General features: G+C 37.2%; 5 protein-coding genes, 1 long non-coding RNA gene and 2 pseudogenes across 12 annotated transcripts; 3 read left to right on the top strand and 5 right to left on the bottom strand.

Annotated features, from left to right (window-relative positions):
• Window positions 1-287: 287 nt before the first annotated feature.
• Window positions 288-1,507, bottom strand: LOC104709155 (F-box protein At4g11590 pseudogene; annotated as a pseudogene).
• Window positions 1,508-1,937: 430 nt separating this feature from the next.
• On the bottom strand, window positions 1,938-4,251 carry LOC104705848 (UDP-arabinopyranose mutase 2). The gene is made up of 4 exons (XM_010421935.3): window positions 3,638-4,251; window positions 2,925-3,175; window positions 2,664-2,832; window positions 1,938-2,554 (listed from the first exon to the last, which is right to left on the bottom strand). The coding sequence occupies exons 1-4, from the start codon at window positions 3,977-3,979 to the stop codon at window positions 2,225-2,227; spliced, it is 1,092 nt and encodes a 363-aa protein (XP_010420237.1). The 5' UTR covers window positions 3,980-4,251; the 3' UTR covers window positions 1,938-2,224.
• Window positions 4,252-6,263: 2,012 nt separating this feature from the next.
• LOC109125883 (uncharacterized) lies at window positions 6,264-7,356 on the bottom strand. The gene is made up of 2 exons (XM_019228647.2): window positions 6,970-7,356; window positions 6,264-6,851 (listed from the first exon to the last, which is right to left on the bottom strand). Exons 1-2 carry the CDS (start codon window positions 7,285-7,287, stop codon window positions 6,579-6,581), a joined length of 591 nt encoding a protein of 196 aa, XP_019084192.2. The 5' UTR covers window positions 7,288-7,356; the 3' UTR covers window positions 6,264-6,578.
• A 3,436-nt stretch (window positions 7,357-10,792) lies between these two features.
• On the top strand, window positions 10,793-12,800 carry LOC104705847 (uncharacterized). Of its 4 annotated transcripts, none has more exons than XR_015564757.1 (6): window positions 10,793-11,065; window positions 11,545-11,601; window positions 11,686-11,769; window positions 11,908-11,958; window positions 12,165-12,256; window positions 12,343-12,800. It is a non-coding gene; the product is annotated as an uncharacterized LOC104705847 (long non-coding RNA). The 4 variants fall into 4 exon arrangements; XR_754383.2 differs by having other exon boundaries at window positions 12,093-12,256; XR_015564758.1 differs by having other exon boundaries at window positions 11,034-11,339.
• Window positions 12,801-14,681: 1,881 nt separating this feature from the next.
• On the top strand, window positions 14,682-15,878 carry LOC104709154 (putative protease Do-like 14). Its single transcript, XM_010425811.1, has 4 exons — window positions 14,682-14,851; window positions 14,933-15,014; window positions 15,218-15,505; window positions 15,780-15,878. Exons 1-4 carry the CDS (start codon window positions 14,682-14,684, stop codon window positions 15,876-15,878), a joined length of 639 nt encoding a protein of 212 aa, XP_010424113.1.
• A 2,262-nt stretch (window positions 15,879-18,140) lies between these two features.
• Window positions 18,141-22,745, bottom strand: LOC104705846 (uncharacterized). Of its 4 annotated transcripts, XR_002032948.2 has the most exons (7): window positions 22,246-22,709; window positions 21,382-21,763; window positions 21,081-21,277; window positions 19,599-20,911; window positions 19,046-19,470; window positions 18,652-18,808; window positions 18,141-18,519 (listed from the first exon to the last, which is right to left on the bottom strand). XR_002032948.2 is itself a non-coding variant. In XM_010421934.3 (6 exons), the coding sequence occupies exons 1-6, from the start codon at window positions 22,305-22,307 to the stop codon at window positions 18,494-18,496; spliced, it is 972 nt and encodes a 323-aa protein (XP_010420236.1). In that variant the 5' UTR covers window positions 22,308-22,745; the 3' UTR covers window positions 18,141-18,493. The 4 variants fall into 4 exon arrangements, 1 of the variants encoding a protein (XP_010420236.1); XR_015564756.1 differs by having other exon boundaries at window positions 19,046-20,911; XM_010421934.3 differs by lacking the exon at window positions 19,046-19,470 and having other exon boundaries at window positions 20,764-20,911; window positions 22,246-22,745.
• A 337-nt stretch (window positions 22,746-23,082) lies between these two features.
• LOC147939614 (uncharacterized) lies at window positions 23,083-26,241 on the top strand (annotated as a pseudogene).
• Window positions 26,242-26,478: 237 nt separating this feature from the next.
• Window positions 26,479-26,916, bottom strand: LOC104709153 (uncharacterized protein At4g04775-like). The gene has a single exon (XM_010425810.1). The coding sequence runs from the start codon at window positions 26,914-26,916 to the stop codon at window positions 26,479-26,481; it is 438 nt and encodes a 145-aa protein (XP_010424112.1).
• Between the last annotated feature and the right edge of the window lie 214 nt (window positions 26,917-27,130).

Genomic DNA, 27,130 nt, shown 5'->3' with positions numbered 1-27,130 from the left:
AGAAGAGCAATATTATATTGAACAAAATTTCACTACACAAGTTTTTGGTTAAATAAATCAGATATTTTCATGTAAATTAAAAAAAAGCACTAATACCATAAATGATAAATGATTCATTCACATAAAGAACCTCTAAAACAGAGAATTCATATAATTGTGAAGATCGGAGACAGCAAGCAGACGAATCCAACAGCTGAAAGTGACAAAAATTTCCAAAAAAACAAGTCTATCAATGCAAACATTTCAAGTATGAAAGGTATCATTAAAACATGACACTCATGTCTCTCCTACAGCAACCTAAGACTCTCTACGTAATCCGAAAAAACTAATGCTCTTGTACCACGACGCTTGAACTCATAGTCTTCATATACTTCAACCTTAGTGCTTCTAAAACTACCCGTGTCGGGATTGTAATGGATAACATTAAATTCATCAGAATAGTACCGTGGTGCCAAAATGAACTCGCCCGTCTGAGTAGTGCCTCTGATGTGTAAACGATCCAACTGTGGTAAACTCTTCCAAGGCTCGATACTGAAGCTTTTCTTCAACCATCCATGTTCTTTGGCATGCTGGTCCATAACCCACACGTCAAATTTATATGCTGAAAACTTCATGGGTAAGGCTACTTTACCCTCGTAGCTTATTAATGTAGAAGAAACATCCACACGTTTAGGGTCGATGGCTGCGGATAAACTAGTAAAAAGATCCAGCTGCTGAGTCCCCAAATCGAATCTCATTAAGCTCAGTTGCAACAACTCAGCGCCAGTTTTAGCAACATAGTACAAAACACCATCTATGCACGTACACTGTTAGACAGAGGTGTATGAGGTATGCTATACTTGATCTTTCTCCATGCCTCCGTTTTAGCTCCCAGCGTGAATACTTGATGCTGATGAGATGATTGATTTAATTCTTCGAGGCCACGGCGTCGAGTTTTTTCCTTCATGCAAAGTACCAATACTTTGTATTCATCATTAACTGGATCGTACCCGAAAAAACTTTTGGCCACCATACTGCTGGTTTTGAGTCTTTTGACTATAGGTAAAGTTTTGGATTTACCTGCGCTAGGGTTTGTTATGGTTTTCTCTAGACCATAACCAAGGCTTATCAAGCCATTAACATAATGAGAATGGTACTCGACTGCCTCAGGGTTTGGAAAGGGACATGTAACACGTGATAGTGAAGACGTCGAAGAGGAAGACGGAGAGAAGAAGTACTACCAATCTTGACGTTCCCTTTTTCTATCTAAATCAACGAAAACCACTAAGAGACGAGGCTGCGTCGAAGACCTAAACTGGTAAGACGTCATGAAATCTCGGCTGCGGAACATTTTTTTCCATGACTTGGATAGTAGGAGAAACCTAGCTATGGATTACGGATGCAATCTCCTGAATATCTCGATCGCTAGGTCCAAAGGAACAACATCTTCGTTACCTTTTTTTGAGGTTGCAAGAGCTTGTGAATCCTTCTCCGCTTTCAACTTCTTGGTTTGACTTCTCGTTATCATGGTGGCTTGCTAAGGTTTAGAAAAACCCTAAATGAATATCTACTCTCCTCCTAGTCTTGCTCCTTTTTAAGTTTTAAGTAACTTGTGCAGAAATAGAGAGAGGTCGGTTCAAAATGGCAACAGGCCTGTAGTATGATTAATGGGCTTGCCTATCAACCGGACTATGAAATTGGATCTTGCGCAACCGGGTCGGATCTTCGCCGTTTGGTTCAAGGGATCTTCCAAAAGTATATTCAGATTCCGGTTTATTAATTGAGGTAGATATTTATGATTTACGAAGCTATGATATCTCTTCAATTCTTCAAGTACCGACATATTGTGAAAGTCTCTTGAGCTCTTTTCAAAAAGCACTCTCAAAAGCAAATGACATTTTTTGGTCTATAAACAATTGCTTAAAGTTCAAATTTAACGAAATACCTATGATAATGGATTTTGCAAACACCTGCGAAAGGCTTTTTTATTAATGAAACAAAAAGGAAAAACTCAGACAATAGTACTACAAATCCACCATTGCTTATAAATAAACCGGTGACAATTTAAAACCAAATGCAAAAACCATAGTCGGACAATGAGAAGGGTACTGATGATAACAACTACTCAAAAGTGTAAAGAGTAAAACAAGAAAGGTTCATAAAAATCCGAAATTTAAAAGTAAAGATAATTTGAGCTAAAAATAACCAAAACTGTGGTGGTTTTTTCTTTTTTGGCTCATACTGCTCAAGCTTTGCCATTGGCTGATGTAGCCGCTGGTGGGTTAAGCTCATCCCAAGCTTCAATCCATGTAACCATGGCGTCTGCAAGCTTGTCAAAGTAGGGGTCTAAGGAGCTCAACTTCTCCTTGACCATCTTTGAGAGCTCAATGTAGCATTGCTGAACAGTTACTGCTTCTTTCGATAGCTTTACGTTCTGGAAGAAGGGAATGATCTCCTCCTGCCAGAAGATTCCTTTGTATTCCTTCTTCAGGTTCACGAAAGGGTTGCTCGCTTTGCTGTGGTAGATGTATGGCAAACCGGTCTTCACTCCCAAACTCAAATGGTCACAGATCACCTATGGTAAAAGATTCATCCCAAACAAGCTAAGTAGAGAGTATGTGCGTCATGTTTATTCATACCCATAAAATTTAAATTGTTCCACTCAAATCATTAGAAGAAATTACCTTGATGCACCAACCCGCCCACATATCGTCGTAACGACCAATAGGCTGACCATCACCCATGAGACCAAAGTACATAGCTGGGCCAATCAAATCACGGTCGAAAGCCAAATTCATACCACACATTGGGAAAAGTGTTCCCTTTGGGATAGTCATGACAGCATCCACATACCTGAAACATATTAAAAATAGTTAGCAAAGACAGACATTCGAAGTTTCTGACAAAACTCATATAAAACAGGATTAACTATTATCAAATCACACCTGGTGTTCCTCTCCTTAGGCTTGACGAGTTGGGTAGGGGCGTCGTAATCAGGGATGTTGAGCCAAAGACCATGGGAAACAGCAGTGGAAACACCTTCACGTAGACTGAAAGGGTATCCACGGACGAAATCAGCACCTTCACGGTAAGGATCATACAAGGTGTTGAAGAAAAAGGGAGACGATGGGCAGAGAAGGTTCTTGATGTGTTGCTCAAGAGCGTTCACAGCTTTCCCAGATGGATCCTTAGCAACCTATATATATATAACATTAAAGAAAACATATAAATGAAAACTAAACACAGGCCTAATCAAGACTCATCCTTTGATATGACCCACAAATCTCAAAAAAGGTAAAAAAAAAAAAAAAAAAAAAAAGAATTAAGCAATGAACAATGACGTGCAACCATATCGTAAAGGTAGCTATAATGACTCAGCTCAACAACAATGTCGTCAACACTAGAGAACATGGCTGGTGGTGACACTAAGTGAAAACAGATCGAAACTCACCAACCAGATCTGGAACAAAAAAACATTGAAATTGCCTATTCGAGCAATAAGATCCATCAAATTCAGTGACTCAGTTACTTAATTCTCTAATCAAATCTACAAAATTGAAATCAACGACCAAAAAAAAAAAAAAAAAAAAAAACAGATCTGAAACCAAAATTGACAAACAAAAAAAACACTCAAAATCAAAATTTGGAGTTAACTTACGAAGCAATCGTCATCAATGGTGAAGATATACTTCTTCTTAGACATCATGTATCCAAAGCAGCGACAAGCAGAATCCTTAAAGGAGATACAAGAAGCTTTTGGTCCAAGGATACGGTTGATATCGTTCCTGTTGTAAAGCTCGTAGTCGTAACCTTCAGGAACATGGATCTTCTTCGTCGGATCTCCATCTTGGACGATGATAAGATGGTAAGGCTGAAGGAAAGGCCTCCACATCTCGAGGAAATCGAGGTTTCTGATTGTCGGAATCACGATATCGAGCTCATCTTTCAACAACGCTGTCTGGTTCACGGGGAGTCCAACGGTGTTCGCCGGCTCAACCATGGTTTCAATGGGGAAGGGGATGAGATCGGATCGCGTCGGTGAGAGAGAGTGTTTTGTTTTGAAATAGAGAAGAAACAAGTCGCTTTGATTTATACAGATCTGGCACGTGTCTTAGTGGACGGCACGTGACGGAGTTGACACGCGTTCGTTGGGGACTCGTCTCAGCTTTAGAAAGTGAATTTTTATAGATCTGCTGTGTCTTTGATGTCCCGTGTAATTCGAGATTGTAATAATCATCTTAATAATTATTCTATTTTTTTTTTTTTTATCATAGATAAATTTACAACCAATTATGATTATATGGAAAATTTATTTTAGAGTTAGTTTTGATGCTACATGTTAATCCAAGGTCGACTAAAAAAATAAAAAGGGTATTTGGTCCATATTTTGAATATATTTCCATAAATTGGACCCATGTTGTCTGTTTTGTCTCTTTTCGGATTGATTTGGATTAATACACCTAATAAATAAATTAAATTAAACATTCAAATGGTGGAGCTTTGTATTATAATTTCTTTATTGACAATTTTAAATTTATTTTGCTACCAAATTAATTAATTCATGTGACTTGCAGTAATATATAGGGGTCTACTTTATTTTTATGATATGTAACGTATGTGCTAATCAAATGACCGTATATGTAAAGAACGTACTTTACTTATAGTATTTACTATTTGTTGACTCATTGATTGGAATGTAATACTACAATTAAGTGAGATTTTATTAGGTTACAAAACTTTCATTCATTCTTTTACAGCCTTGCCTTTAAAGAAATACAGAAAGAGAAAGAAAAAAAGTGATTTAAATGAAATAATAAATTGACCTCTTTTTCTGATTATAAACTGACAACTTAGTAAATGCATTGTTCTACTTTGCTATGGAACGAAGAAATAGTGCACGTGATGTGGGGAGCTGTGGTAGTGTCTTAAATTCTTCAACATTTAACTTTTGTTTCAGCTAAAGTTTCGTATGTCAAGTTTACATATCGCATTTTACAAGGTAGCATGTAAAGTAAATTATTTTATATATAAGGACTTAAATCATAATTGTTGTCGACCAAATAAAAGGACGTAAATCATAAGTACTATATCTTTACTATTCGCTTTAGATTCGAATCATTCCATATATAATTCTTAAACCATCGATCTAAATATATTATTGAAAAAAAAAAAAAAAACAGCTGATAAAAGTAAAATCTGACCCGTAATCCTTACGTCGTGGTCGTGGACCGCTCGTCGATGCACGTCGTCTATGATTATTGCATAAATCATGTAACTATCATATACATACATGCACGTAGTCGTAGGTCGGTAGGTGATACTCACTTTATCATTATTTTACAAATATGAAATACTAATTATGTCTAAAAGTCTCCCGGAAATAATTAAGAGCTCCATGTTTAAGTTATTATCAATAAATCCACCATTATTCTTTTTTATTTTTAGCCGTGGAAAAAACAAATCACAATATAAGTAGGCGTTTCAAAGAATATTTAAGTCTCCCAAAAATACTGAAGTTGTTATTATTCTATGGAGAAATGGATCTTAACTAAAAATGTAAATATTTTAGTGCTTATCTTGATTCTTGAATTATCCCGTAAATATATGTGAATTATTTGTAGTTGTACTTAGCTAATTTTTGAATAACCATGAGCTAGCTAGGGGATCATTTCATCAGTGGTTTGCTCGGGTTTGTCTTCTCACTATTAATTTCTCAATTTATTATAATTTTTTCTGTTGTCCATTTAAATTTCCTCTTATATTACAATCAGAAAAAAGAAATATATATATATATATATATATATATATTACAATTGAAATGTTTCTACATAGGAAATATCTTCTTTCAGGTTTGTTGCACATAATGACATAATCATCATTAGCTAAATTACTATTCTATTTTTTTTTTTTTTTGGGTTTTAAATTGGCAGTGCGAGTTTGATGCCTGCAATCACATTCGCATTAGCTCTTATTTTCAGGTAACGATGGAACCGCTTAACTTCTTTTTCACTAAAATTACTATGAAACGGTCCGTACGTATAATTAAATAAATTGTTTTGTATACAAATTTATGTATATATAAAAAATCGTCTATATATATACCCACACATGAATATTACTGGATGTAAGTAAAATTTAAAACTCATTTTTTCTTTCTTTTTGCAACGTAAGAGAAACTTTTTATTATATAACGCATACTCCTACAAAATTATCATTATAAACTACATTCTTTTTCAGGACTGAAAAGGTTAAGAATTTAAAGATCCAAGGAGGAATGTTAAAAGTGATGGGAACTCTAATATGTATAAGTGGAGCTTTGTTCTTTACATTTTAAGAAGCCCTTCATATATCTCACTCTCACTCTCACAGAGAGACTCTTCCCCACAACAACACCGCTCGAGACAACACCAAGAATTGGCTTCTTGGATGTCTCTACCTGACCATAGGAACCGTGTTGCTCTCTCTATGGTCACATCCAGTTAAGAAGAGATACACAATTCAGAAGGAAGCTGAGCAAAAGAGGCATGAAGATGATGACAAAGAAGGAAAAGAGGAGGAGTACATATGAAAGCCACACAGACACCAACCAAACTAATAGTTTAAATCTCATCCAGCTCAACGCCATTGCGATACTGACGAACAGCTCGCCTTACCCCATTTTGAAATTCAAACTCACGGTTCAAAATAACGAGTCTCGCGAAAGCTGGATAATTCTTGGAACGAGCAGGATCCCCCTGCTTGAAGTTTGGGTCTACTTTCTTGAAGTAGGCTTCAGCAGCATCTAAGCCTTTAGTCTTGGCAATAATACCAACAAAAAGTTGAAGCTCCTTGGGAGAAAAACTCATCTTCTTTCTATCCATCCACTCCAAGATCTTAACCAAGAAAAGAAAAAGAAAAAAAAAAACAAAACTTTCATTCAATCTTAACAAAATCTCAAGAAAAAAGCAATGAATAATTCAAATATTAGATAGATGAGATTGATATATAGACCTCGAAGGCATAGTCATGTTTGCCTTCCTTGTCAACCTGCTCGGTTGTGGTGATGAGATCCGCATGAGTGAAGGACACAGCACCCTTCTTCTCTTCCTCCCTCATGATGAAATCTAAGGTCTCACCCATAAGTGACCGCAGCTTCTCCAAAATACTATTCTTCTCAGGAGAAAAAGCTCCCTCGATCCGCTGGTTTGCGTTTCTCTTAGAAGAAGAAGCAGACGAAAAGGAAGAATGAGCCATTCTTGCCATCTTCATACCTCTCTTCCAGAGATGAAGAGAACCTTCTCCTGCTGCAATTCGGCGTAAGTTCATCATTTTCCAAACCCTAATTTTTTTTACACTCCAATTCTCTTTCTAAATACTAAATTACTAGTATGAAAATAATAAATAGCTCGCAACTCCTTTTTAAAAAAAAAAAAATCAAATTAAGAGACTCAAAATTAAAACCCACTATTGGAAGGCAAAATTTTAATTAGGATTCCCAAAGTTCTTATCCTACTAAAAGTACAAAATATAGTAATTAAAAATTTTAAGAGCTCCAAAAATATAACCCCCATTGTGGATGCCCACACCCTGTTCATCATACTTGAAGATTTGACATGGATTGGGCCAGAGGAGCTGTGATATTTTGTCTTTCCGAATGTTAACCCTCTAGTGCTACCATTATGTTGGTTTAGAAGAGGTGCGGTAAGACCCATATATTCCCTGAAAGACAGAAGTAGTTGTATTTGTAAATTCATCAATAACGATAATTTATGAGAAAAATGGTTAAGAAAGAAACCATTAAAAAAAATATTTAACATGCCATAGACAGAGATTTAAGTAAGCCAAAAAGAAACCATATAAATAGTATGGCTTAGAGTTTCTAACTAGAAAACCACCAAGGTTGATATACCTCAAGCCAAACTATATATATCACATATAGATCAATGTGACACTGGAAACTGGAAACTTAAATCGAAAACAGAACAAAATCTGCAATAATCGGTGAATGCCTGGAAAGAAACACTATATCCACATTAAAGTCTCTGAGATGCGCGCCAGCAGGAATAGCAACATCGGAGAGGGAAAACCAATCATTAATATTTGCGTGTAGCAGCAAGCTCAGCCACAGGCCTATCTGTCTCCCTAAGGCTCGTTTGATTTCAAACGTAAACCTTGAGACTAATCCAGGTCTCACTCCTTTCATAGAGTCCATTAACTTGAAGAGGAAGCGACAATGAGAAGAAGAAGAAGAAAACATTTTGTTGTTTAATGAGGCTAAGTGATAAAAAGGCCTATTTGGCCCGTGGAACTAATTTAGCCCACTACGACAAATGGTTTAGTGGTTACAAGACTTTCGGTTATGTCTTAAGGGAAGACATGTATATTTAATTAAGTTTGTATGTATGTTGTATAATGAAGATTAAAGGAGAAAGAGATTAAGGTTCTCCAGCTACCTTCTGCAAACGTTGTGTTTGCGAGTGGTAGCGGTTGCTAGCGATTGGTACCAATCACATCAACCGCTCCTAACTGCTTGAAACTACTGAATTTTAAAAGCTCCTTTCCACAAGTGTTTGCGGTTGGACTTTTTGTTTTAAAACTTAAAACAAATCAATGATGATACTGAAATATTTTTTTATATATCTTCTACCTAACCATTTTATCCATTAAGGATGAGAAAAAATGAAATACGGATACGAATGAGAAGATTAGAAAATAAACAATTATAAAAGAAAATAAGATTCTAATTAACAATAACCTGGAAAACTTGATGTAAATTTAATGGCATATCGCACATATATTAGTATAAGTTCAAAAAAAAATCTAAATAAATATAAAATTTCATCAGAAATTTAAGAAGATAAGATTATTTATGAAAAATATTAAAACAACCAATGACTCTTCTCAACTCTCGCTTCAATATGAAATTTATTTGTTTTCTGAATAATTGTTTTAGTATTTTTAATGAATTTTAATTATAAATCAAGTTTAATAAATTTTTTGGTGTTTAAAAATATTTATATAATTATATATTACATTTATTATGTTTTAACCGCTATTGCACCCGCTGGTCAACCAGTCGTAAAACTCCCACAAACGCACCCATTTTAAAATGCTAAACCAGTCATTCAAAACACTAATAACGCTTGAAACTGCAATCTCCCGCAACCGCAACCGCAAACGCTGCGTCTGAACCAGTCAGACCCTAAACGTCACTAAGAAACAAAGCGGTTAAACCTAAACGTCAAACAGAAACTCTCCTAGTCAGTGTTTCCCATCAGCAATATATAGCTCCAAGTACATCAACATCACCTCTCACATGGGTGCTTTGTCTCTTGAAACGGACCGCCCTCCAATAATTATCCGTTCCATTTGCTCATGTATGTCTCTAAGTTTCATCAAGTCGAAGAATGTTTCTCTTTTGTAAACGTTTCAAGATATCAATCTGAATCAGAATTCCCAAAACCAGTTCAACTATCTTAAGGTAAAAAATTATGAATCACATTACTGAAATATCATATATTCCTTTGTTTAGTTGCACTAGGATCTTCTTAGTCCTATCTCTCGTTGAGATCTTGATCTTGTACTTGTGTACATTCATTCTTATGAGAGTTAATATACTATTTCCTAAACACTAAGGTGTTCTTCTCTTATCAATCTCTATCATGGTATCAAACAGGTTTGTTTCCGAGTTTTGATCTAACGATCAAACTCTCTCTTATTTTCTTCAAGCCATTGAGCTTCCTTTTAATTTATTCTTATGTTAAGCCAAGTGCTTCTGCAATTTAAGTACATCATGAACCTCTGAATCTAAGCTATCAAACTTTTTTTTTTTTCAGATCTATCATCATTGATCTCTCACTCTAAGCCAAGTGTTTCATCTTTTTATTCCAAAAAAAAAAAAAAGTTTTTCTCATTCAAGCTTCTTATGAGCCTCTGAATCAAGCCATAGTGCCTTTTAAATTATTAAAAAAATATATCTTATTATCCAGTTTCAAGCCATGATGCTTTTTCAATATTTTCTTTGTTAAATTTCAATTCAGAAAAAAAAACTGTTTTTATCGTTTTTCTCAAGCTATAATGCTTCTTTCTATTTAATTTTCAAAAAAAAAAAGGCAAAAAAAAATCAGATCTCCTTCTCTAACCATCGTTGATGCCGGCCACCTCAACATGACACACCTCATCACCGGATCGGCCAACACTTCGACTTATCAATTGACTTATCAATCTCAAGCTGTTATTTCTGCTTCGCTTCATCACCCCTTGAGCTTGAGGAGGCGTATAGAAAGGATCTAGAAGATCCTTAATATCAAAAAAGATATTATAAATATATTATAGAGATTTGTGTATATCTTATATGATTCTATTAGTTAGATAATTATGTTAAGTCATTTCATATATAAATGTGTATCTCTATGTACATTCATTCTTATGAGACACATGAGGGTGTATTCAAACCATGATTTTAGAAGAGTTTGGATTTTGTTTAAAATCACATGTTATTCAACTTGGAATTTTAAAATCTCTCCCTAAATCTATTGTTATTGAAACTGACATTTTTATAAAGTCATTCAAAATCACTCAAAATCTCTGTTATTCAAATAACAATTTTAACAAATCATATAAAATCAACTATTATTGAAAATATAATTTTATTTTTCTTTCAAATCCTGTAACAATAATTTTGAGAGATTTTAGGAGATTGTGAATACATTTTTACACTAAAAATTCAATTTATAAAATCACACGTCTGGAGATGATATTTTAAAATATTTGTTTGAAAAAAAAACATTGTAGTCGAGTCAATATATGTGGAACACGACAAGAGCTGCATCTCATCCATATCAAAACCACCCACGAATGAATCTACTTATCTCTCTTTCTTTGTCTTACTAATACATGAGTTCATTTTGTTTTTCCGGTTTAGTAGACCAAAAAATAATACTGAGGAGAGAGATGGTAATGATAAGTATTATATGGTTACGTGTTTAATAGGCAGAGGCATGATGAAAGGATGAAAAGGGGAGGTGATATCAAAAGTGTTTTTAGGCCTTTGCTGCAGATTACTGGCCATTTTTAAGAAAAACGAAGAACGAAGAAGCAAAAATTGGTAATAGAGGAGATTAAAAATTAAAGAGAATAGTTGCTTCTTTCTTTTGTTGTGATTTGTGAAATCCATTTTTTACTAAAAATCTTCTAAAATCACCCGTTATAATCTCTTTGAATCTCATCAAATCACAAACAAAATATTTAACAATTCCACCAAATATCCTTAAAACTCTTAAAATCTCTCAAAATCTCTAATTTCCTAAATTCCATAAAATCCCCCAAAATCATGGTTTGAATACATCCCCTGATCAATATACTATTTCCTAAATATTAAGGTGTTCTTCTCTCATCAATCTCTATCACTATCTCTCGTTGAGATCTTGATCTTGTATCTGTATTGTGTATATATATATTCGTATATATCTACACATCAATGGAAAGTATCAAGTTCCAAACTCTTACACTTTCTTCCTTCTTTCGTCTGCTATAATCCATATTATGTATGTGACCTAAACTGTGACGATTTTCAATTTTGCTTAGGTACCAATTTCATATAGAGAAGAAGATAGAGCAAAAGAGGAACACGAAGCTCTGGCTGTGTGTCTCTCTTCGCGTGTTTCTATCTTTATTATAAATATAAAAAGACAAGATCTCTTCTCATTTCAGGGTTTTTTTACTTAGGATTAAGCTCCAATGGCAAATCGAATGTTCGAGAACAATAAAAAAAAAAAAAAAAAGCAAACCACAGCTGCTGCCCACGTAGAGGTCCCTCTCTCTCCTGCTCTGTTTTTTCTTCTTCTTTTTTCCGGTTTACTCTCTGTTTTTCATTTATTTAGTTCTTCTCCAACACTATCATTACTAAATCTTTTTTTTTTTTTTTTTTTTTTGTAAATACCTAACCAGTGGTTTAAAAAGAAGCACACGAATGCTCTTTTTTAGAAGCTCTTTGAACAGGTAACTTAAAAAAAAAAAAGGAACTATCTATACTTTCTACTTAACTCCATCCAAAAGTAACAAGCTTCTTATCATTTTTGCACTTTCGTTAATCCATTATTTATTATATTTACTATACGTGGGCTGGGATTCAGTTTTGACTACTAGTCACAATTGGACAAACACCAATCTCAAATACATGTTGCATCGACAATGCACCCTTGCAGTGCCGAGGAAGAAGATAGAAAAATACCACAGGAGATAAATCCGGTTGAAGACTTCTTCTTGGAAAGGCTATGAGACCAATGCGCAGAGTAAGGTAATTAATAACTTCCCATTTATACATACTCATTCTCGACTTGTATAACCAATCTAATTTTGATTGCGATTGATGGATTTACTCAGGGGAAAGTGGCTTTTGTATATGCTTATCGAATCCACCAGCTGCATATGTGCTCTCGCATCTTTATATATTTGTTTTCTTGAATATTGTATAGGGTATCATCAGTATTCCAACGGTACGGTATGTGAATCCGAGTATTCGACAAAATTTTACAGTGAAAATGTCTTGTTATGCGGATCCTGAGAGGTTCAGGTTTGCGAACATGCGGAGTGCTGTTGTGTGTGCATTTTCAGACAGTTGTTTGGATCTGTGACCAAATTTGGTTACGTAGCACTAAGGTCATCCCCAATGGGGGGTTTTAAGAGGGGTTGTTGTTGAAAAGAAGAAAAAAAATAAATCAGAGAAATCAAAAAAGCATAAGAGTATCTCCATCAAAGAATGTAATGAAAGTGTCTTAAAACAAATTTTATTCTTAATTTTGAAAAAAGTGAAATTAAGAACTTCTTAAGAAACTTTAATATTTCATAGGTCCATTGAAGGTTGTTAAATTTGAGGTTCTTAAAAATAATCCATACTCCACATTCTCACCTCAGGCTATGCCCTTTTGCGAGAAGAGTTTGGGAACTAGCAACAGCTGCAAAGCTTCCCTCAAGTCTGAATCTTGGTGGCAGCAAAACGTCCAATTTGTAAGAAGAACCTGCAGTTTTAAAAACCAAAACATGAAAGTATTCAAAATAGAAACTGCAGTTTTCAAAACAAAAACCTGCAAGAACACTAAATAGAACCTGCAGTTTTTAAAATCAAATCCTACAGTTTAAAAACCAAAACCTGAAAGTATTCAAAATAGAAACTGCAGTTTTCAAAACAAAAACCTACAAGAACACTAAACAGAACCTGCAGATTTTAAAATCAAATCCTACAGTTTAAAAACCAAAACCTGAAAGTATTCTAAACAAAAACTGCAGTTTTTAAAACCAAAACATGCCGGAACAAAAAAACAGAAACTGCAGTCTTCAGTCTTAGTGATCGGATCCAAAAACGCAAAGCCAATTCATCATCAATTGTTAAACTGCTATTGAAGAAGCAAAGAAACTCTCACAGTCTTCAGTATTAGTGATCAGCTATGTGTTTTTGGATCCTTTCTTAGGCTTCTTCCATTTCATCATATTGGTTTTACAAAGGTTTAATTATAAGAAAAAAGGATTCAAACAATTCTTTACTCCACCAAATATCATCAAAACTCAACAAGAGCCGTCTAAACAAAATACAAAATCAAAGATCACAAAATCAAAGGCTAGTTCCAATATCATCTAAAAGATGAAAATTTACTCACTTGAATCTCTCTTAGAACCTCGACACGCTTCCTGACTGTCGGAGTCAAGTTCTCAAGGACATCTGAATGTTGTCCAGCCAAGTTCTGCAACTTGTTCTGCAGCAAACACACAAATCAGAAAAAATTGTACATAAGCTATTAAAAGGAACAAACTTTCAAACAATCAAATTAAGATGCAGCAACAATCCTCAAAAGCGAAGAACGATTCATTGAACCCTAATTTCAATCACAACAAATCCAAAGTAGTGTTGCTCAAGAAATAGATCAACAACACACGGCCCAACCTTTTTTGCAATATGTGCAAACGAGTAGGAAGTACCGAGTGCATTGAAAAAACAATGCTCACTGTAAGACCCCGGTAACTGCGTTTGATATCCTGGTGCCTGAACGAGGCTCAAGAAGGTCAACAACATGTGGTTGTCAATGCAAAGTGGCTGGAGATTGATTCATACGTGAAGGCAGATGATAAGTGAAGTTGGTTTTACTTCCTAACTACTTGTGCTATCGAATTGTTGATTGTTATTAAGTATTTGTTTGAACATGAGTGCTTTGGCCTATATCAGTCTCTCTATTTGCCTAGTATCAAGTAAAACTTGTTGGCTTTTCACTAGCCTTGTGCCTCCCCATCTACATTTAATTCTCTTCTTGGAATACTCTTCCTTTGTAGAGTACACTGTTTGAACATGACAGAAGGGTTTAATGCGTGAAGTTTGCAATTAGATAACACCATTTCCTTCCTTTTGGAGAATCAACTCAGTCAAGTGCTAATAATGCTTTAATAAAAAGGCTTCACCTGCTTTCCTGTTTATATCTTTACTAGAAGAGACTATTGTGCCTATCCTTTTTTTTTCTTTTTCTCTCCTCAGTATGACTAGAGACTCGATGACTTCTAATTCCTTTTCCATCCCTAGAAAGATCTCAGCCTTGGTGTCTAGACATTCACTCCGTGTTGGTTCATTTTTTTTCTTCTAATTTTGGTGTCAACTTATATGTTTTCATCAACAGATACAAGTTACTCTCCACGATGGCACTAAAGTACCCGGTGTTGTTTCCCAAACGCATGTTGATATGGTAAATGACTTAGCTCAGGTTAAGGTCAACTTAGCTAATGTTGATAAATCATCCTACTCCCTGGCCAAAATCGGTATCGCAAACCAAGTTCGTCAGGGAGATCCCGTGTGCGCACTTGGCTCACCTCTTTGTGACCATATGAACACATTGACCGCTGGAGTGATCAGGTAAATATTTTAATTCTCTGTTACTTTCATACTTTTTCATTCGTTTATGACATTCTAATATTCTGAATGTTTCTGATTTAGTAATGTAAATCGCATGGATTATGAGATTGGTTTGAAAAAGAAGGGGAGACGATTTTTCCAAACTGATTGTGCTATTAACAACGTGATTCAGATTTTTTTTTTCACTTCTCCAAAAACTATGGGTTTGAAGAAACTCGTTTATTTATCTATGAATCATAATCCAAAACAACATGAAACATATTTGAAGAATGATCTATATTACCAAGTTGTGGTTTAGTTAATTATTCTTCTTCTCCATGGACTGTTTTGTTTATTGCTTCTTCTCCTCCCTTTTATTCATTACAGGGCAACTCCGGGGGACCATTGGTAAACTTGAATGGAGAAGTAATTGGAGTAGTAGTGAAACTGGTATTGTCTAAAGATTATGGAAAGACAAGGTCGGAAGGGATTGCCTTTGTCATTCCCATTGACACGGTGCTGAACCCAGTAATTATGGAAGGTAATATCTCTCAAGATGGATCAGCTGGTTTTGTAGGAAAGGAAAAAGCTCCAGGAGCTGTACTTGGGGTACCGCTCGATCCAGGTGCTACACTAGAAGACGTCCGGAAAAGAATCCGTGCAGTGAGGAAAAAAGTAAGATTTCCCATCTTTCTTACTTTAGCAGCTTTTTCAAGTAGGATAAGGCATAAGAGAACCTTTTGCTTGGAAGATATATGTTCTTCACTGTCTCGTTTCAGAACAATAGTGTTAGCCTCGTTTTTTTATATGGTTCCCAATGGTTTTCAATCAAATTTCTTCACTTCATAGCAATGTTGTTTTCGAGACAAGGTAAATGCTACACAAGTCGAGAGTCCTGCATGCTAGCAGTTTTGACTAATTGTCTCCTGGCTACTGTTTACATTTGCAGATCCTATTGGAGGAAGCTAAACAGCAGAAGCAGTTGTCCAAGTTGGAGAAATGGAGGCAAGAGCTCAAGGATCTGAAGGAGAAATCAGCCCAGATCTAGTATTGGTTCTGTCGTTTATGTAGGCAGATAATACGTGAAGTTTGGGATTAGTTGATGAAGGATCTAAGCTTATTATGATCTTTTTGTCTATGTTTTGTTGTGTGATTGGAAGAGACTATGTCCAAGAGATTTGTTGATGAAGGATCTAAGCTTATTATGATCTTTTTGTTTATGTTTTATTATGTCATTGGAAGACTATGGCCTGCCTAGTATATAACCTCTGTGCCTATCTACTTATGCTATCAAATTGCCTATTGTTAAAACTTGATGACTTTTGATTGCATATTGTTTGCCTAGTTATAAATACTTAATTGAATAACAAATGATTGTTAGCTATTTTGAATGATTTTACATAAAGTTCAGTTTCAATAACATGGGATTTGGGAACAGATTTTTTTTTTTTTTTTTTTTTTGACAACAGTTTACAAGAGTGACTCAAACGAGCCAAAACGAAGGACCATTGTTTACGTAGGTAACTAAGTGTGGAACTGTAGAAACTCGTCGAGCGAGATTATCCGCTGACGTAAACCAAAGCAAACAAAACAAACTCCTCTCTATCCGCCTGTCCTCCAAATAAGGCGTAAAAGCTGGCTACTCAGAAGGTGAAGACACCATCTTCACTAAGTCGGAGCAGTCGGTGAGAAATACAACAAATTGATTATCCGCTTCAATCATACAACGCATAGCCCAAACAAGGGCCTCAATCTCGGCATGAAGAGGGGAGAGACTACGGCGGAGGTTAGCAGCACCCATAGTAGGGGCATCACCCCAAGGTGACGTACAATACCATCCTCTACCCGCATAGCGATCTGTTGCTTTCCAAGAGCCATCAACAAAACAAGTATAACTTGAGAAAGACCGAGAAACACCCAAACCCCCGTTTCTACATGGTATAACCGCATCATGAACATTCGATGTTAGAACCATATCCTCTGCCTGGGCCAGAGCCCATGTCTTTGCCTCATCCTCCCCTATTCACAAAATAGCAAGGGGAACAGATTTTAAAATCTCAATTTGAATAGCATGTGGTTTGAACAAAAACCTAAAATGCTATTAGATAATACTACTGGAGAAGCAACTCAATTAAGGGCTAATGGTTTAAAGGCTTTAGCTAGTGATCTACTTTGCGGTTTACATGTTTACTAGAAGAGACTGGTTTGCTTATCCTTTTTAGTTTCTGGATCTATCTCAACTGTTTATAACTTATAAGTAAGGATGAAGACTCAATGACTTCTGATTCTTTCTCAATCTCTAGAAGGATCTTAGCCTTGGTGTCTAGATAGATATTCAATCCGTGTTGGTTTTGCATTTTTTGTGATTAGCTTCATCATGCAAGTTTTGTCTTAGAGCAGATTCTTTCTTTAGGCTCTTCTTACTGTTGCTTAAGCTCCACAATGGGTATGAAATTACAATATACGTCTTCTCTTTTAGTAGGGACGCCCTTAATGCGCTCCAGGTAGGCAGATACTTGCTGCAGGCGTATGCTAACGACTCATGTTGATCTGATTGAGAAGCTTCTCAACTACAACAGTACACTCTCCAAACTTTTATTATATGTTGTGTTTCCTTTGACTCCGACTCTATTGTCTTCTTCAATTTATTAACTGGTACCCACGTACTTTTTTTTTTCTTGTAGCTCTGCAAAAAATCAGACAACAGTTAGAAGAGGATGCAAATCTGCTGGAAGAGTTTTCCTCTTCAGAGGCTTAAATATAGTATGTATGATAACATTTGGTGTCTGTGGTGTAGAACCTTTAGTTCAATCTAAATCTTATGTATGTCACTATTTTATCTTGTATGTAATCCAATATCATATTTTCTGACCTAAAAGATTTTCTTGAAGTCACTGATTTTCATAAGTTCGTCATAAAACGCAAAAAAAAAAAAGGTGTTATTTGTTGCATACAAGTCTTCTGACTGCGTAGTGTGTTAATGCTTGTGCAAGAATTCTCAAACATTCCTACGAACGGTGAAGGAAAATTGTATAAGTATAACCAAAGAAGAATGAAGAACACAATGTAACCATAGGTTAACTAACTTGTTAAGAAAAAAAAGGATATACACATATACATAGGGTTAATTAAATAACAACCGAGTGAGATTGTTTTTTTGTTATGTGGCTGCACCCGGTTAGCGCTCTTGGTGACTTGGAGAGCCTATGTTGGACTTGGTACCTGTTACATCATAGAAATGGGGATACTTTGTCTGAAGAAGACAGTTATGCAATTGAGAATCCATTTGCAACATCAAAACTCAACTCAATTTTTGCAAAATCAAAACTCAACTCAATTTTTTGACTGTTACGACAACACGTACATATCCATACGATTATAAGATTTGGTGAAGTAATTGCAAAGTTTCGAAGCTTTTTTTAGCTCCCAGAAGCTAATAAAGCAGAAGAACATAAACTAGAATTTTCTTCTGCTGTAAGAATACATTCCAATACGCAAAAGTTGAAAGAATGATTACAATAACGGAACTCAGACTTCAAAGTTGAAAGAATGGTCCAATTGTCAACATGGAAAGCTTCCAATATAGCCGAGATTTGAATCGAGTTGATGCGTCTACTCGAGTTAGTAGAAGGAGAAAAACCAACAAACCAGTAGTGCAGCTTTCTAATCTTCTGTTGCACACAGACGCTCTGAAAAAACATTCAAGAAAGAATGAGGAAATGTCAGAGACGGAGCAGTAGCACTTCATAAGAAGAAACTTGATTGTTTCGAGAGTGGCTCAAAGTGACGATTTATGGGTATAAAAAGAAAACATTTCTTACTTAAGTATTCGTAGGTCAATATCATCGTGGTTCCCCAAGCCGACATGCTAAAGAATCTTGGGCCCAAACCCCTATAGAATCCTTTCCATCCATCTTCTGCTAGCAGAGTTTTCACCACTTGTTTCGCTGAAGGTCTATTTTCTTGATGGCCCATGACCTGCACAGAGAGTTTACGGTTTTGTTTAGTATGATTTCTTTCTTTTTTTTTTGGACAAACGGTTGTTTCAATTCAATCAGACAGAAACAATACAAAGAAGAGGATATAAAATCCCAAAGTTTAAAAAGTAACATACAAAGGTTTTCCCCAAAACCATAAGCATAAATAAAGAAAGATAGAACATCAAGCAAGGATCCATGATAGCTATGAAACAAATGCTATGGAGCAGATGGGTACATGTGGCATCAAGGTTGCAAGAATGGTCGTCGTCGATGAGTTCGACAGATGACAAGTTGGTCACAGTCAAGAGACATTGTGCCGTTGAAATGGTAGGTAGAGCCAAAAAGCTCGCCTGGGTGAAGAGCACTAGCGGAAGCAAGGCCAGAGCAAGGAGTTGGGGGACAAAAGTCCGGGTGGTGATGGAGGTGAAGATATTGGGTTGCTTGAGGCGGCGGTGTTTAAAGCAATTGGCCGGAATTGTCGAGGGGTGATTGTTGATTGAGAAACCTCTAAGACCAAAATCACCTCCTCGGTATTGTGTCATCAGAGCTGCGGTGCCATAAGACTTCAAAAGTTTAGGCGAGGTAGAGTTCATCATTGGAGCTAAAACCAGGGTTCGTAAGCAGCATGTATAAATTCGTATCATAAGTGGTGGATCCTCTCTGCCATGAAAATGGTGATCAAGAATTCCACACACGTTATGAAGCCGGTAAGATATTGATAGATAGAAACCATGCTTGAGCTTCGAGCAAGAGGTTGATTGTATTGTGTTGTGAGCAGTAGAGCTTACCAATGAAGTGATTAGCAGGTGCAAGGAATACGTGTAAGACCGTGACAAATCAGGTGGATCCTCTCTGCCATGGAGATGGTGATCAAGAATTCCACACAAAGATTGTGATCGGCAATACACAGAACATGAATCAACAGACCTGAGCTTCAGGAAATATGGTGGGTGATGGGGGTTGACACCCCTTTGATAAAACCAGTTTCGGGATTCACCCGACCAAGTCAAGAGCAGAGCAAACACCATAGTTCTAACATACCCTTTATACATCCAAGACAGCCTATCTAAATGGGTTCTCTGATGCAGTCTTCGAACACCGAGTAAAGCCACAAATTCTAGACAAAGTCGACAGGATAATAGAGGGTTAGATAGATAGAACCTGGGCTTTTGGAATTTGGGCAAATCCTTCTGTAAAGCTAACATGCCGATCTTTGTTTTGATGTTCATCCACAGGAAAAGTGCTGTGATAAATCGGAAGAGATGATACATACAGCGGCTGACCAGGGAGAGTGAAGGGAAATTCTGCGTCTCCGGTGAAAGCAGATACAGAGCTGCCAAGCTCAGGGAATGGTATGTGTTCAAGATGGTAGCCCAAAAGCGGAGAAAAATCATTTCTCTGGAGGATTCCTCACCAACCGTCGCCTCCGTCTCCGCCTGCCAAGGCTCGGGTGACATTGGGGAAGAGAAATCTGCAGAGGTGATTGCCATTCCGGATCGATGATTAAAGAGACAAGGGGACTTGATTTCCGTCGGCAGTGAGGTTGGATCTGGTTGATTGAGGGGGGTTTGCATCGGTTGTAAAACGAGAACCAAAAGGGGAAAAAAAGATTGAAAAAGGAAACTAAGAAAGCAGAGAGAATACAGAGCGGAAGCTATGGTCGAAATATCCCGACGCCGGCGAGCAAAAGCTCCACCGGCGTCGGTGAGTTTTGGTGGTGACGGCTCCTCGATATTCGGCCTTGGGAGAAAAAGTTTTAGGGCGAACTTACGGCCAGTGTAGATGTAATATGTATAGTTTAGTATGATTTCTATGAAGCAATATCCCACAGGAAAACAGTTAATCTAATTGAGAACCAAAACATCAGGTCCGAAAGCTTGTTTATATTCAAGAGAGTTAAAACAAATGCAAGTTAAATCAAGTTTTTATTATGAACGGAGTAACATAGAATACCTGCAGTCGCGTTTTGATTGTGTCTAACGGTGTTGTAATTGAGGATGCTGTTGCACCAGCGATAATTCCTCCAGCAGCCTGGACCAGAACAATTTTTGACTTACTAGGAGCAGCAGTCTTATCCGAGTCACCACCATATCCTAAGAATCTGCCCAACAGTAGCATATATGGGATCAGTGGAAATTCTATAGCTTTGATAGCAAATCCAAAAGCAGATATTAGATCAGTCATTTAAAGTTTCAGGAACGACTGAAATGTGAAATCAAAACTAAAATTGTAACTACCATCAAATTAATCAGATTATTCATATGTCTAACCTCCAGATAACACGCTGGCTTGATCCATAGCTAGCCCACCAAGCAGCACTTGAAGGAGAATAGGTCATAACAGACAGACTAAAACCCCTGTATAAGCCCCTTACACCATATGACTTAATGATTTTAGTGGCAACATCAATACCACCAGTATATTTAGCGTGGCCTGAGTATCCTTGAACCATCAACTTTTGGCTAACCTGGATAAAATATGAGAAACATGGTTTTCAGCAACTCATAGTGATAAGAACATTCACAACATGCACTGATATTAACAAAGCGGTTAGCGATGTAAAATACATACAACATCAATTGGGACAAAGACAGCCTGTGAGAAAAGAGAAGCTGTCATGCCGGCAATTCCATTAGCAATGGCAGCTTTTGTAGGTTCACTTAGCTCGAAAGGTGCAATCATCTTAAACGCAGAAATCTTTGTGGTCTCAAGAGCAGTTAGAAATATAATCCTTGCAGGTACTGCACCTGTAATTACAGTACCAAAACCTCGATACAGACCAGGAACACCGTCATTCTTCAGTATTCCTTTTACAACAGAGAATGCACTCCTCTCAGCAATTTCTCTAGAGGCAACTTGAAGCCTTGTTTTCACCACGGAAACAGGATACAGAGCTACAGTAACACCAGTGAATAGGCCAGCACCAACAACGTAGAACCTCCTTTTGTCAAGCCTGCAAAGTAAAGGAAGGAGAGAGACCATAAAAATTATTAAACCTCCTTTTGTCAAGCATCTTCTTCTCTGTAATGTCATTAAGTTATCTATCAGCCACCTCAGATTATACCGTAAGAACAAGGAACCAAAAAAAATATCTAAAAGCCTAGCAGCAGGTCTTTCACCAAAACAAAGATTATGATTAACACTAAAGAACAAGTCTGTACAAACCAAATCAATATCTGAAATCGAGCTTATCTATTGAACCAGATTCTTCCCAATAAGAAATGGAAAATCCTCAATTACATCCACCAAATAATTCCATCAAAACAACCCGCGATATCCAATTCATGTGTCGATAAAGTCCACCGAAGAAGCAAAATCACAAAAACTGGATCGGAACAACAAATTCTCACTAATGACGAAAACGCCACAGGGAATCAAAAGAAGAAAACAAGCGGATCAATCAATGGGGAAATTGAGTAAAAACGAAGAACGTACTTGTCCCAGTTAATCTCCGTCTGACCAAACGATGCGACGCGAGAACTCGGTGGCGTGCTCATGACTTCTCTCTCCGACGCTGCGAGGCGAAATGACCTAATAATCTCCCCTACGACTCAGGAAGACATCTGGGGATCAAGCAGAAGATGATGAAGAAGAAGACGATGACGGCGAAATTATAAATTTCTAATTGCAGATTTCTTGGAGGCAAATTCAACAACAAACTCTGAGATTCGTCGTCGTCGGGAATAAAGAACAAAATATTTTCACACAAGAGAAAAATTTTAAACGCAAACGCGGTTTTTCTTAATCGAAGTTCCGCGTTTCGTCAGCAACAAACTTTATCTTTTTCAATCAAAAATTCAGATCTCACTCAATCAAAGAGCATTCATTTGGGGCTTTAATCGCCACCGTGGGGGACTGGTTTCCAGATTTTTTAGTGGGAAAAAAACTTAAAAATATCCTATCTATTTTTTCTTTGGAAGTTTAATATTTGGGATATTTTTTATTATTCAATAAAACATTGGTTTATATTTTTTTTGGTTGATTAGGATTCCGTGGTTAATAGCCGTTAAGGGTCGTGACAGAATCACTAACTATTGTTAAAAATTAATAGCATGTGGTTAATTAAACCCATTGAAAGACATTATTGCCCTTAATCGTGTAAAAGCCCCAATCTCTAACCTAAATCACAAAACCCCCAAATTGAAAACCCTAACTCAATTTTGTTCTTCCTCTTCTCTACCTCTTCTTCACTGGATCTCTTATGAATCTGGGTTTTCGATGAATCTGGGTGTTTGATTACATGCGAATTGTTGTCGTTTTGGAATTGGAGAGATGAGGTATGTAATCGAATCATTGTCGTTTTGTAATCGTCATGTTGTTGTCGTTTTGTTTATGGGTTGGGGTTTTGTCTCTTATTACTATCGAAATCGATCATCTTGTTAGCATAGTTACATGGCTAATCACTTAATTTTTCATTGTGCAGTGCTTGCGAAAATCTGAAACTCAATATACACTTCAGGGGCGATGTCGAATACAAGGATGGGTCGTTTGCTTACATTGGAGGAATCAAGGCGAAGGGTATGTTGATTGACCCAGATCTGATGACATGGTCAATCTTCGACGAGTTTTGCATCGAGAATGGAGTAGCGGGTGTTGTAGAATAAGTTTGGTACAAGCTTCCACAAGAAGACTTAGGACGTGCAAGACTTATCGAAGAAAACAAAGATGCTGGGATTAGACAGCTGTGTAGTGAAGCTTCGATTGGTGGGGAAGTCGATGTATACATCCAGCAAAGTATGTCTGAACCTCCACCATTTCCACTGTCTCAGACTGTTGAGCAGTGTGACGTTGAAGAGGATGCGGAGTCAGACGAAGATAAAGCTACTGAGGATGCTGAAGAACCGAGAGTACAAGATGAGGGAGATGATGTGATAGAGGAAGTAGGTAATGGTGATCCTCTTTTTAATGCCTTTTATGAAGAGATTAATAGAGAATCAGAAGGTGAGGGTGAGGCTAATAACCAAGCTGGGGAAGAAGCTTTGCGACAAGCAGAAGCAGAAGCATTTCGTGAAGCTGAAGAGAATGATGCTCGTGAAGCCGAAGAGGATGAAGAACTTGAGAGACAATGCATGGATGCTGAGCGTCCTGAGCCTCTCATGGACACAGACGAAGAATGGGAAACGTTTGAACGCCATGAGAAAGAGATATCAAGAGCCAACTACGCCAAGGACAAAGAACCTTACTTGTGGCTGAAGCAGACATTTCATAGTGGAGACGATTTCAAGGATCAGCTACTGAGGTATGTATTGAAGATGAATTATGATGTGAAGTTGTGTAAATGGGGTCAGACACAACTAGCGGCAATATGCAGCCATAAGAATTGCCTTTGGAAGATTCATTGTTCTGTGGAGAAGCGCATAGGTAAATGGATGGTGAGAACATATGTTGATGGTCATAATCATGCTGTCAGTGGTAAAGCTAGAATGTTGAAACAGGGCGTTATTGGAAGATTATTCAGAGATGAAGCAAGAAGAAGGCCGAATTTGAGATGGACATACATTAAAGATGAGATCTACATGAGGTACACGATTTCTGTGTCTAAGTGGATATGTCAGAAAGCAAGGAGGATTGTGTTTAATTTGGTGATGGAAACTCAGAGGCAACAATTTGCAAAACTGTGGGATTATGAATGTGAGCTTCGGAGGTCTAATGAGGGCACCACCAATGAGATTGTCACCATTCCTCAAGCAAATGGCAAGCAACAGTTCGATAAATTCTATATTTGTTTTGACCCGTTACGAAGAAATTGGAAGAGTTGTTGTCGGCCTATTATTGGACTGGATGGAGCTTTTTTGAAATGGGAATTGAAGGGTGAGATTCTCGCAGCTGTTGTTAGGGATGCAGACAACAGAATTTATCCTATTGCTTGGGCAATAGTTAGAGTGGAAGACAATGAATCATGGACTTGGTTCGTTGAGAAGTTGAAGAAGGATTTGCTTTTGGAGTTAGGGGATGGCCTTACTATTATGTCTGATAAGCAGAAGGGTTTGATCAATGATGTTGGTGCGTTGCTTCCAAAAGCGGAACATAGGCATTGTGCTCGACACATATTTGCCAACTGGAGGAAGACACATGGTGATTATGCTCATGAAGGTTTCTTCTGGGCTATTGCATACAGTGGAACAGAAGGGGACTACATGTATAACATTGCAGCTTTGAGAAAATATGATCCACTTGCTTGTGAGGATTTGCTGAAAACAGATCCCAAGACATGGTGCAAAGCCTTCTTCAGTTATCACTCTAGCTGTGAGGATGTTTGCAACAACCTTTCTGAGAGTTTCAACAGGACAATTAAAGATGCTAGGAAATTGCCGGTGATAAACATGCTCGAGGAAGTCAGAAGAATAGCAATGAAGCGTAATAGTAAGCTAGCTGCAAAGACACAAAAATGCAAAGGTCGGTTCCCACTAAAGGTATTGCTAATACTAGAAGCAAATCGTAGATCTTCCAAGTTTTGTTCAGTCCTCAAAAGTGGTGAGCACAAATATGAGGTCTTAGAGGGAAGTGGCAGTTTCTGTGTCAATCTCCTCCGTAGAGAATGTGCTTGCAACCATCACAGGCATACCCTGTCCGCATGCCATTTATGTTATCAATGAACATAACCGCGATCCAGAAGAGTAAGTTTAACTCATTATTCCGGATCATTACTTCATTGTCTTATACATTATGAACTGATGAGATGTTTTATTTCGTAGCTATATTGATAGACGTTTACAAACAACTGTCTGCCAAGCTACTTACAAGGATAACATCGATCCTGTCAATGGGGAAAGATTGTGGAGGAGAACAGGCAAAGGGCAAATTGAAGTGCATGATAAAAGGAAAAAGCGAGGGTGTCCAAAAAAGTTTGATAGGATAAAAGAGCCAGGTGAATCATCAAGTAATCCAACCAAGCTCACTCGTGAAGGCAAATCTGTGACATGCAGCAATTGTAAACAAATAGGTCACAATAAAGGAACCTGCAAAAACCAAGTTGTGCAATTAGGACCTACACGCAAGAGAGGAAGACCGAGGAAAAGTCTGGTAAGCAATTTGACCTTCTATTTTAAATATATGATATCAAATAGTAATTGCAAGTTTAACACATCAGATTTGTGATAGGATAATGATGATCCATGGAGCATCAAAAATGCACCAAAGAGGTGGCATAGAGCGCATACGCAATCAACACCACCTATCGCTCAAAGCCAATCAACGCAACAACTACAAGTTCCACAACATTCAAGTGCTCCAGCTACCACTAGTGATCCAGGTAACAAAACTGCAAAAGGACGTGCTCGTGGATGGCCTCCTGGTCGTAAAAATGGAGAAGGCAAGGGTCGTGGCAAGGGACGTGGCAAAGGGTCCGATGAACCTCCTAGACCGCCTGTGTTTTTTATGTCTCCTTAGAATGATAAGGTGTTTGATGTTTGGCAACCTGACAAGAAGTAGAATATTATTTGTATGTCTTTTGTTGCTATCTAGGATCAATGTAGGATGTTAACTATGTTTTGGCCCCTTTCTTATGGTCAGATCCTTTTTTGTTTTTTGGGATGTTGGATCTTTGTAACAAAATGACTCTTTGTTCAATGAAATTACGATATTTTCATATCAAACATACAGTAGCAACTTACAACATAGGAGTTCATATTTCATAACACAATACACTTAAAAAGAAAAGATACTAAGCTAAATCTTTCCCATTACAAGGATCATGGCAATAACCACAATGAAGCCTCCCCAAGACAATAAGATAAACTGCCTAAGTATTTTTTCCCTCTCACTAGCAGCCATCACTTCACTTTCAAGCTTCTTCTTCTCTTCTTCGTGTTTGTTCACTAAATCATGGGAGAGAGCAGTGGAACCAGTCACATTCATTGCCTTCAGAGATTCTCTTAGTATCTTGATTTCATCTCTAGCCTCCAGTAAACTTACCTTCTGCCAACCGTATGGCTTTTCTTCATCTGCCCACTTTACAAAACCATGAACAACACACTTAAAGAATCTTCTACCCGGATTCTCATTTGTCCAAGACTTTGCAAGCGTGGTAGATCTACCACAATTGCAGCAAAGAGGACCCCAAATCCGACTCGAATTTGCATCAGACTCTGAACTTTGGCTCATCATTCTTACGATTAACCCAGGAAGAGAAAAGGAAGAACAAATTGAGTTAGGTTTCTCTATTAAGGGGGTCACGATTTAGGGAAAAACAAGAGTGAAGGGCAACAATGTCTTTCAGTGGGTTTAATTAACCACGTGCTATTAATTTTTAACCATAATTAGTGATTCTGTCACGATCCTTAACGGCTGTTAACCACGGGATCCTAATCAACCAAGAAAA

This window comes from Camelina sativa, chromosome 8 (genome assembly GCF_030686135.1).
Source record: "Camelina sativa cultivar CO46 ecotype springtype chromosome 8, ASM3068613v1".
Taxonomy (NCBI): Eukaryota; Viridiplantae; Streptophyta; class Magnoliopsida; order Brassicales; family Brassicaceae; genus Camelina; species Camelina sativa.
This window is presented reverse-complemented; position numbering and strand designations above follow the sequence as displayed.

Excerpts from the sequence above, each read along its gene's own strand:
- LOC104705848 (XM_010421935.3), bottom strand. The coding sequence starts at position 3,979 with ATGGTTGAGCCGGCGAACACCGTTGGACTCCCCGTGAACCAGACAGCG. Across the intron at positions 3,176-3,637 it reads CCATTGATGACGATTGCTTC|GTTGCTAAGGATCCATCTGG; the intron begins GTAAGTTAACTC and ends ATATATATATAG. Across the intron at positions 2,833-2,924 it reads CCTAAGGAGAGGAACACCAG|GTATGTGGATGCTGTCATGA; the intron begins GTGTGATTTGAT and ends AATATGTTTCAG.
- LOC109125883 (XM_019228647.2), bottom strand. The coding sequence starts at position 7,287 with ATGATGAACTTACGCCGAATTGCAGCAGGAGAAGGTTCTCTTCATCTC. Across the intron at positions 6,852-6,969 it reads AACATGACTATGCCTTCGAG|ATCTTGGAGTGGATGGATAG; the intron begins GTCTATATATCA and ends TTCTTGGTTAAG.
- LOC104709154 (XM_010425811.1), top strand. The coding sequence starts at position 14,682 with ATGGTAAATGACTTAGCTCAGGTTAAGGTCAACTTAGCTAATGTTGAT. Across the intron at positions 15,015-15,217 it reads CTGATTGTGCTATTAACAAC|GGCAACTCCGGGGGACCATT; the intron begins GTGATTCAGATT and ends TATTCATTACAG. Across the intron at positions 15,506-15,779 it reads TCCGTGCAGTGAGGAAAAAA|ATCCTATTGGAGGAAGCTAA; the intron begins GTAAGATTTCCC and ends TTACATTTGCAG.
- LOC104705846 (XM_010421934.3), bottom strand. The coding sequence starts at position 22,307 with ATGAGCACGCCACCGAGTTCTCGCGTCGCATCGTTTGGTCAGACGGAG. Across the intron at positions 18,809-20,763 it reads CAATCAAAACGCGACTGCAG|GTCATGGGCCATCAAGAAAA; the intron begins GTATTCTATGTT and ends CTCTCTGTGCAG. Across the intron at positions 18,520-18,651 it reads ATTGACCTACGAATACTTAA|AGCGTCTGTGTGCAACAGAA; the intron begins GTAAGAAATGTT and ends ATGTTTTTTCAG.
- LOC104709153 (XM_010425810.1), bottom strand. The coding sequence starts at position 26,916 with ATGATGAGCCAAAGTTCAGAGTCTGATGCAAATTCGAGTCGGATTTGG.